Genomic DNA, 9,679 nt, shown 5'->3' with positions numbered 1-9,679 from the left:
TAAGGCGGTAGCTCTTGTATCAACTCTGGCAATCACTACAGATTGACTATATTTCCACTGATTGAGAAAGTTCTAACGTAGTCTTTTTAAAATAGGCTTGGAAATCATAAATGCATTGTTGAATGAATACTGAGTGTTAAGAACTAAACCAGTGCCTTTAGGAGGAAAAACACCATTACAACCTACTTGAAAAATTATCCAAACACCAAACCAGAGACACTGCTTGAACACAAGTTGACAGTACAAACTGTGTGCATAATTTGAACTGGGGGACAATGTGAAGGAAAGGCACTGTTCTCATGAGGTTATTTAAAGCCAAGTGTTCCATTTGGTCTGAAAGACAATGGGAAGACAGACATAAGAAGTGGTTCATGACAAAATACTATCCTAGCATATGTATACAGGATGGATTCAAGTTAGGAGAAACAATACAAACTAAAACTAACCTTAACAATATCTAACATTTACAGACACCAGACACTGTTCTAAACAATCCCATATATTAACAGGTTAAATTTTCACACTAGCCCTGGCCGGGTTGCTAGGTTGGTTGGGAAGGCATCCTGCGCACCAAAAAGGCTGCGGGGTCAATCCCTGGTCAGAGCACAAACCAAGGTTGCAGGTTCCATCCCGGGTCCGGGTACATATGGGAGGCAACCAATGAATACATGGATAGGCGAAGTAATAAATCCATGTCTCTCTCTCCCTGTCCCCTTTCTCTTAAAAAACAAACAAACAAACAAACAAAGAAAAAACAGCAAAATATATCCTGGGGTGAGAATTTTTTAAAAATCCTCACAGTAATGTTATAAGGCAGTTATTATGCCATTTTACAGATGGGAGAATTGAAACACTTAAATGTCTAATTTTGATCTTTACAGTAAGCTTCCTACACAGCAAACCCCCATGCAGGTGATTACAAGCAAAGTACAATTTACTTTCAAAGCAGAAAGGAATACTCATACAGCCACCAACTATATTGTTTTTAAATGTTTTTATTATGGAAAATTTCAAACATACAAATAATATAATAACTACTCTCACACCATGTACCCAATCTTGATTCCTCTATTATACCTCTACTCCCCTTATTATTTTGGAGTAAATCCATACATTATATCATTTCATCATCAATACATCTTTCAGTTAATCTCAAAGATAAGGAAATTATTTTCTTTCTAAATATAACATCACAGCACCTTAAAATTGCAATAATTCCTCAATATCAAGTGTCAATCGATGGTAAAGTTCCAATAATATATCTCACTTAAATATTTATTGAGAACTTATGTGTTAGCATTAGAAACTTCCACATACTAGCTCATTTAAATTGCTCTTATTTAAATAGGCTTTCTTTTTTCTTCCTGCTTTCACTCTTACTAAAAAAAAAAAAAACCGGTAGGTCCCTACCCAAAGATTTAAAAGGCCTTCTAAGCAGTACCCACCCCCGCCCCGCCCCCAGCCACCCCTCGCCCCCAGCCACCCCTCGCCCCTCCCGCAGCGGCCTCCTCCGGGTCTCCTGCGGCTAGTGCCAGCCAGTCCCGTACTACCCCTAGTGCAGCCTAGGCCCCTGGCCCGGAAGCTGCTTGGCGCTAGGATCCTCCCCAGGTTCGGGACCCCGGCCCCGCCCCGGTTGCCTAGGCGATGAAGGGCCGCTTTGCAGCGGCAAGATCATGGCGTCTTCTTTGGGGTTACCTCTCGGGGTGACGACCCCTGTGGCAATCACCCCGGCGGGAACTTCGCCCGACTCGGAGGTACGTCACCCCCCCCTGTCGGTACCTACAACCCTCGAACGCAAGCCTTCGGTCCATAGGATCCGCGGCCCAGGCCCCTGCGGGGGCGGTGTCCTAGGCCCAGGTGGGGGGCGCCGCGTAGTTGAGGGCTGAAGAGTTGGGGCGGTGCGTAGGGGCCAGGGGGCGGTGTTAGGGTCGCGGAGGCCCCGCCCCGCGCTCCCGGTGCCTTTCCGCCAGCCTTTTCCAAGCCGCCTGGGTCCGCCGCCCGCCCCTCGTGCTCAGGAGTGTAAACTGTTACACTGTAGCAATTCCCCCATTGACTGGACCCTTCGGTTTCAGGCCTAAATGACCTTACAGCTAGGAGCTTCTTCCGGGTTTTGATGAACTTAAAAAGGGAATTTTAAATGAGCCAGTCAATCCCTTTTGGAAATTCTACTAATTTTTTTTCAACGATCACAATTCCGATTTATGAAAAGGTGTCAGAAAATACCTCTTCATTGGTACTGGGTTATATTTGAAGGCCAGGGCTTGGTTTTTCCCTTATTATTTTACCATTTCTACAAATAAATACGTAAGAGGTTGGACAAAGGAGGAACGCCTGGGAAATCGACGTTCTGATTGTGGCTTAGTTGCTCATCACCAGCTTGTCTCACGGAAAGTTATTTAACCTCCTTGAGCCCCAAGTGGTTTCCTTTGTACAATAAAGACATATCTTTAGCGTCAGCTCTCAATGATAAATGGGCTTTAGGTAACTTTAATTACGCATAAGCTTAGTATTCTGAGATATTTATTAAGAACATATCTGCTCTGGCAAATATTGCTAAAAAATGTTTAAGTCTTCAAACACTGAGTCCACCATATTGTTACTATTGAAGGGTTTTTGTTTGTTTTTAAGTCCCCAGAGGTAAATAATGTTATATTAACATTGTGTACTCGACTACCTTAGTCTAAACAACGTTCTCTGTGTAGAAGGAAGTATTAGCTGCAATATTATAAATGAGCCAATAATTCATTTGCTTGCTCGGAAATATACAAAGTCGTTCACCATCCAGATTCTTCCCATTTCTCTAGGCAGACTGCGAAGGCCTGCTATGCTGTCTCTGCTCAGAGCCTTTGAAACTAGCATGCTTTAAAAAGTACATGTTAATGTGATAAACACATTACTCCCTTGTTATCTCGAAGTAAGTAATACAATTTCAAAAATGGCATAGGAAATTTCCCAATAAAGTTGCTTTATTTAAATATATACAAAAATTTACTTACGGCAGTGCACAATTGTCTGTGTATACTTACATGTACTTATCCATGTAGATAATACTCTTTCTAAGAAGGCTGATAATTTGAAGTGTTAATGCACGTGTACTTAAAGAAAGAAAGAAAGAAAGACCCCACAATTTTTTTAAAGATGCAAAGAAATGCCATGCTCTGCGGGAAAAATCATTCGGTTTTTATACTGGGTGATGAGTCAGGTCAATGAGCTAGGTGCAGACTGTAGATGACTATCTGCTGTGTTAGCACTGTCAGTAGGCGCACTTGTTCGCTTGGAGGAGTAGCTTTCCCTATGATGATTCCGGATATGCTCAATATGTTCGTTAGTAACGAACGAAAGAAATCCAGTTGGAACTTGGTCTCACTTAGCTGTGCTCAGTTACTAAGAGTACAGGTTAATATGCTGCATGGTGGAAATTCCATGTTTCCTTTCTAATAAAAGCAGAGTTGCTGTAGCTCACAGAGAATAGGCTTGATTCATAGAGCTGTGTCATTCATTAGAGTGACAGCTTCTGCCAGCTACCCATTTGTGCTGACAGGAGGGTCAGGGGTTAGATGGAAAAGATGGCAAAATCTCTCTCTCTTGGAGTCTGTTCCCAAGGCCACAGCTTTTCAGTTAGTTACTGAAAGGTTCTTCTCAGATCAGATTCTGTCCAGAGTTGAACCCCTGAGACCTGGTCCCTTATGGTGTCATTTCTAATAAATTCAGCATCCAAATTTGACTTAGCCAAAAGACCAGGTAGTCATTTGAGCCAAGCAGTAGTGAAATATTTCTTTTCTTGCCAAGTCTATTGGAAATAAAGCATAAGCTTCCAGTAGTCTGAGGCTTCCCATTTGTTGTTTGTTGCCAACACCTAAAATAAAAACATCCAATTATCCCAATCACATAGTAGGCACTCAATAAAATATAACTAATTAAAATCATAGGTGATCTGACATATGCCAGTAGGGGTACTTATCATAGATTAAAATGTAGTCTGTGAGATACTGTGAACAAGCAGGCGTGAAATGCAGGTCCAGGAAAATATTTTTCCTATGACATTGCATAAACTCTTCTTGCCAACTCTCTGAATTTAACATTCCAGGTTCTTTAGTAACATTGGAGTAAATGTCTCTAAAAGGTAAGACTAAACTTTTTTAGCAAGACATCTGTATAAATGCACAAGAATAGAAAAATAACAAAAATCCAAAAATAAATATTTGCTGTAGTCATATGTGTAAGTGAAAAGAGCTTATAAGTGAATTTGTAAATGAGTTTATAAGTGAACACCAAGAATTCAATCATCAATCTTTTATCATTAGTTTGTTCATAAACTGACTTTCTTACTGTCTTCAAGAATACTGTTTGGGAAATACAATCCTTTAAGTAGTAAACTTGAAAGGACTACACTTCAACTCACGTCAGAGACTTAAAGGAAAATGTAAATGCTCCTTCTGGATTATGTCCCTTAGCGTTACCACAACCCCTGATAGATAACATTTCCTCTGTGCATTCAGGGCTTGGTCAGCACAAGAGGACACCTACATAGTCTTGAGTGGGAAGATGACTGTCATTTGTCTTAGAGATCCTCAGCATGTCCTGGAGGAGACCATTGATGATTCTCTGTATATTAGGTGGTCTCTAGGGACCTTGAAAACAGCCCCCACTCTGTTATCAGCAAGTTAGAGAGAAGCACTTGGGGCTCAGCTTGAACAGCAAAATGATGAGGTTTCTGCGATTTCAGTGTTACTCAAGAGGTATCTTTTGAAGCTATTCACAGCACATAGTGTGAATCAACCTGTGCAAGGCTGAGGGAAAGATGCCAAAATGTTGTTTAAAATATTGTTAAGGAAAAGTACTAATGTACCTCAAAATGTTAATGTATAGTAGTATGACTTATCAGACACTGAGAACCTCTGGGAATATTGGCTTTGGGTGTGGAGATACTGACGAACATTTGGGGTTGCCTTTCTTCTTACTATTGGTCTTTGGGTCTCCTGTGTTATTTTAAAAGTCATCTCCCTCCTCCAGCCCTTTCAGGCTACACAAATATAATCTTCAATCTTTTTCTAATATTTAAAGTTTTAATATACTAAGGTTTTTAACTGCTAAACTTAATGTGTGATAGATGTGTATTGTTTATTTGACATGAGGATCTCATTTTGTTTTCTTCTAGATGTGAACCATCAATTATGATACCTTCATTTACTAAATAAACTATCCTCTCTGCTCTTACAGAGAATGGATTGACTGCTGCTATCACATTATGCCATTATGTGTATTCCTGAATGGGTACAAGAATGAACAAAATAGTCAGGGGGACAGAATAGATAAGTCAAATGTATAACAGACATTGCTAGAACTCAGCAGCAAACTCTCAGTAAAGCATGCATAGAAAAAGAAAAGCTGAACATGAAAAAATTATTTGCCAAACATCACCATATTGAATGGTGAAATACTGAAACTATTTGTATTAAAACCAGGAACTAAAAAAAGGGTTTCAGGCTAGTAACATTTTTATAATCCAACATATTGTAGAGGTTCTAATAAAATAAGAAAACTAAATATGTGGTTTAAATCTTAGAAATGAGGCAATAAAAAAAACTTTATTTGGAGATTACATGATTGCATACCTAAGGAACCTGGCATTGTATTTACATGATTTGAGCTAATAAGAAATTTGATAAGGTGGTTACATATAACATGAATATATGAGACCAATTGCTTTTCTCTATATTAGAAATTAATTATAAATGGAAATGGCAAAAAGTTGATTAAACTGTACTTGGTTATAAACATAATAAGAAAGGCATGGGACATAAATTAAAAACTATCAAAAGTTTAATAACAGGAATTGATAGAAAAGATTTATTGGAAACTTTTAAATTTAAAAAATTAAATCCTTCCTACATTATATATAAATGCAATGCAGTGGGACTAAAGAGTTAGTTCCTACATACAATTGTATACTTACAAAGTTATGTTAGAGTTGTTTATGATGATTCATCCTTGCATTTCTGAATTTAACCTAATTTGGTCACAATGACAGCTTAATATTCTTTTATTACATTTCTGGATTCAGTTTTCTAAGACAGTATTTTATTTTATTATTTTTTTGTAATTTTGTTATTTTTGCTCAGTTACAATTGTCCTTCCTTTTCCCCCATTGCTCTCCCCTACCCTACCCCCCTCTACTCCCACAGTCAGTCCCCTCGCATTGTCGGTGCCCATGAGTCCTCTGTCCATGTTTCTTCTCTTGCCCCTTCCCCTTCTTTCCCCAGTTATCCTCCTCCTCTCTCCTTGGTGTTCAGTTTGTTCTTTATTTCCAAGTATCTGGTTCTATTTTGCTCATTTCTTTTGTTTCATTGATTAAGTTCCCCTTATAGGTGAGATCATATGGTATTTGTCTTTCATCTTCTGGCTTATTTTACTTAGCATAATGCTCTCCAGTTCCATCTATGCTCTTGTGAAGAGGAGGAGTTTCTTTTGTCTTTCTGCTGCATAGTATTCCATTGTGTAAATGTACCATAGTTTTTTGATCCATTTATTTACTGATGGGCACTTAGGCTGTTTCCAGTACTTATCTCTTGTAAATTGTGCTGCTGTGAACATTGGGGTGCATAGATTCTTTTGCATTGGTTGATTCAGGGTCCTTAGGGTATAATCCCAGTAGTGGGATCACTGGTTCCATCTTTAGTTTTTTTGTGGAAATTCCATACTGTTTTCCACAGTGGCTGCACCAGTCTGCATTCCCACCAACAGTGTACTAGGGTTCCTTTTTCTCCACAACTTCACCAACACTTGTTATTTATTTATTAATGATGGCCATTCCGACCAGTGTCAAGTGGTATCTCATTGTGGTTTTAATTTGCATCTCTCTAATGACTAGTGATGTTGAGCATTTTTTCATGTGTCTGTGGGCCCTCTCTATGTCCTCCTTGGAGAAGTGTCTGTTCAGGTCCTTTGCCCATTTTTTAATTGAATTGTTTGTTTTCCTGGTATGGAGTTGTATGAATTTTTTGTGTATTTTGGAGATGAAACCCTTATCAAAGGTAATGTTGGCAAACATGTTTTCCCATGTGGTTGGTTCCCTTTCCATTTTACTGATTTTTTTTAGCTGTACAGAAGCTTTTTAGTCTGATATAGTCCCATTTATTTTTTCCTTTATATCCCTTGTCCTAGGGGATGTATAGGTGAAAATATTATGTAGGATATCTGAAATTTTTCTGCCTGTGTTTCCCTCTAGGATTTTTATGGTATTGTGACTTATATTTAAGTATTTTATCCATCTTGAGTTTATTTAGGTATGTGGTGTAAATTGGTGGTCTCGTTTCATTATTTTGCATGTACTTGTCCAAATCTCCCAACAACATTTATTGAAGGGGCTATTTTTACTCCATTTTATGTCCCCCACACCTTTGTCAAATATTAACTGACTGCATTGACATGGGTTTATTTCTAGGCTCTCTATTTTGTTGCATTGGTCTATGTATCTGTTTGTATGCTGGTACCAGGATGTTTTGATTACAGTGGACTTGTAATATAGTTTGTTTCAGGTATTGTCATCTCTTCTGCCTTGTTCTTCTTTCTCAAAATTTGCTGAAGCTATTTGGAGTCATTTATGGTTCCATATAATTTTTGAAATATTTGGTCTGTATCTGTGAAATACATCATTGGTATTTTGACAGGGATTGCATTGAATCTATAGATTGCTTTGCGTAGTATGGACATTTTAATGATATTAATTCTTCCAGTCCATGATCATGATAGTTGCTTCCATTTATCTGTGCCTTCCTTAATTTATTTCTCAGTGTTGTGTAGTTTTCTGATGAGGTCTTTTACTTCCTTGGTTAAGTTTATTCCTAAGTATTTTATTTTTCTTATTGCTATAGTAAATGGGATTTTTTTCCCTAATTTCTGTTTCTGATATTTCATAGCTGGTGTACAAAAATGCCTTTGATTTCTGAATATTTGTACCCTGCCATTTTGCCAAATCCATTTATTAGGCTGAGTAGCTTTTTGGTGGAGTCTATAGGGATTTCTATGTACACTATCATGTCATCTGCAAATAGTGACCGCTTTACTTCCTCCTTTCCAATTTGGATGCCTTTTATTTCTTTTTCTTGTCTGATCACTGTGGCCAGTACTTCTAATATTATGTTGAACAGAAATGGTAAAAGCAGATACCCTTGTCTTGTGCCTACTCTTAGGGGGAAATCTTTCAGTTTTTGCCTGTTGAGTGTGATGTTGGCTGCAGGTCTCTCATATAAGGCCTTTATTATGTTGAGGAATGCTCCCTCTATTCCCACTATGCTGAATGTTGTTATCATAAAAGGGTGCTGTACTTTATCAAATGCTTTTTCCACATCTGTTCATATGTTATGTAGTTTTTGCCTTTCCTTTTATTTATGTGATATATTACATTTATTGATTTGCATGTAATGTTACATCCTTGCATCCCTGGGATGAATCCCACCTGGTCATGGTGTATAATCTCACAAATTTGTTGCTGGATGCAGTTTGCCAATATATTGTTGAGGATTTTAGCATCTATGTTCATCAGCAATATTGGCCTGAAGTTTTCTTTCTTTGTTGTGTCTTTATCTGGTTTTGGAATTAGGATAATACTGCTCTTATAAAAACAGTTTGGGAGTCTTCTGTCTTTTTAGGTTTTTTGAAATAGTTTGAGAAGAATCTGGGTTAGTTCTTCCCTAAATGTTTGGTAAAATTCTCCTGTGAACCTGTCTGGCTCAGGGCTTTTGTGTGTTGGGAGGTTTTGTTTTTTTTTTTAATTACTGCTTCAATTTCACTAGCTGTAATAGGTCTATACAGGTCTTCCATTTCTTCTCAGCTCTGTTTTAGAGGATTATATGTTTCTAGAAATTTGTCCATTTCCCCCAGGTTTTCAAATTTCTTGGCATATAGTTGTTCATAGTAATTTCTTATGATTCTTTGTATTTCTGTGGTATCAGTTATGATTTTGCCTCTTTTGTTTCTGATTTTATTTATTTGGGTCCTCTCTCTTTTTTTCTTGATGAGCCAGGTTAAAGGCCTGTTGATTTTGTTTATCTTTTGAAAGAACAAGCTCCTGGATTTGTTAATCCCTTGAATTGTATTGTTAGTCCCTATATCATTTAATTCTGCTCTGATCTTAATTATTTCCTTCCTTCTACTCACTCTGGGCTTTGTTTGTTGTTGTTCCTCAAGTTTTTGTAGATGTAGGGTTAGGTCATTTATTTGAATTTTTTGTATCTTTTTTAGATAGGCCTGCTTTGCTATGAACTTCCCTCTTAGGACTGCCTTCATTGTGTCCTGTAGGTTTTAGGTTGCTGTGTATTCATTTTCATTTGTTTCCAAAAACTTTTTGATTTCTTCCTTGATCTCATTGTTTACCCATTCACTAAGACAATATTTTAATTCGAATTTTAGCATCTGAATTTGTTAATGATTTTGGTTTATAATTTTCTTCTCATGCTATCCAGGTTTTTGTGTGTAGATTATTTTGGCTTCTTAAAAATGGATTATCTACAGTCTATAATTATTACACTTAACAGAATTTGTGTTCTTGTTTGTTAGGTAGGACTTCACATGTTGGGCACAGTGACTTTTTAAAAAGTAGACTTTCAGCATAGTTTATGTTTGGTCAGTTCCGTTTTTTCCTTTCCCCTGGTCACTTTTGATAATTTACATGTTCCTA

At 37.7% G+C, this 9,679-nt stretch overlaps 1 protein-coding gene across 5 annotated transcripts in view; it reads left to right on the top strand.

Moving 5' to 3' along the window:
* The first annotated feature begins 1,558 nt into the window (after positions 1 to 1,558).
* The window catches only part of CABCOCO1 (ciliary associated calcium binding coiled-coil 1), a 122,647-nt gene continuing 114,526 nt past the window's right edge, over positions 1,559 to 9,679 (top strand). For all 5 annotated transcript variants that reach the window (XM_045842118.1, XM_045842116.1, XM_045842114.1 and 2 more), the window contains exon 1: positions 1,559 to 1,754. In XM_045842118.1, the coding sequence (XP_045698074.1) occupies positions 1,674 to 1,754 (81 nt within the window). In that variant the 5' untranslated portion in view covers positions 1,559 to 1,673. The remainder of the gene's footprint in view (positions 1,755 to 9,679) is intronic.

Source organism: Phyllostomus hastatus, unplaced genomic scaffold (genome assembly GCF_019186645.2).
Source record: "Phyllostomus hastatus isolate PE091 unplaced genomic scaffold, TTU_PhHast_1.1 phas_contig_38, whole genome shotgun sequence".
In the NCBI taxonomy this organism is placed as follows: domain Eukaryota; kingdom Metazoa; phylum Chordata; class Mammalia; order Chiroptera; family Phyllostomidae; genus Phyllostomus; species Phyllostomus hastatus.
Note: the sequence above shows the minus strand (reverse complement) of the source record. Positions and strands in the feature narration are given on the sequence as shown.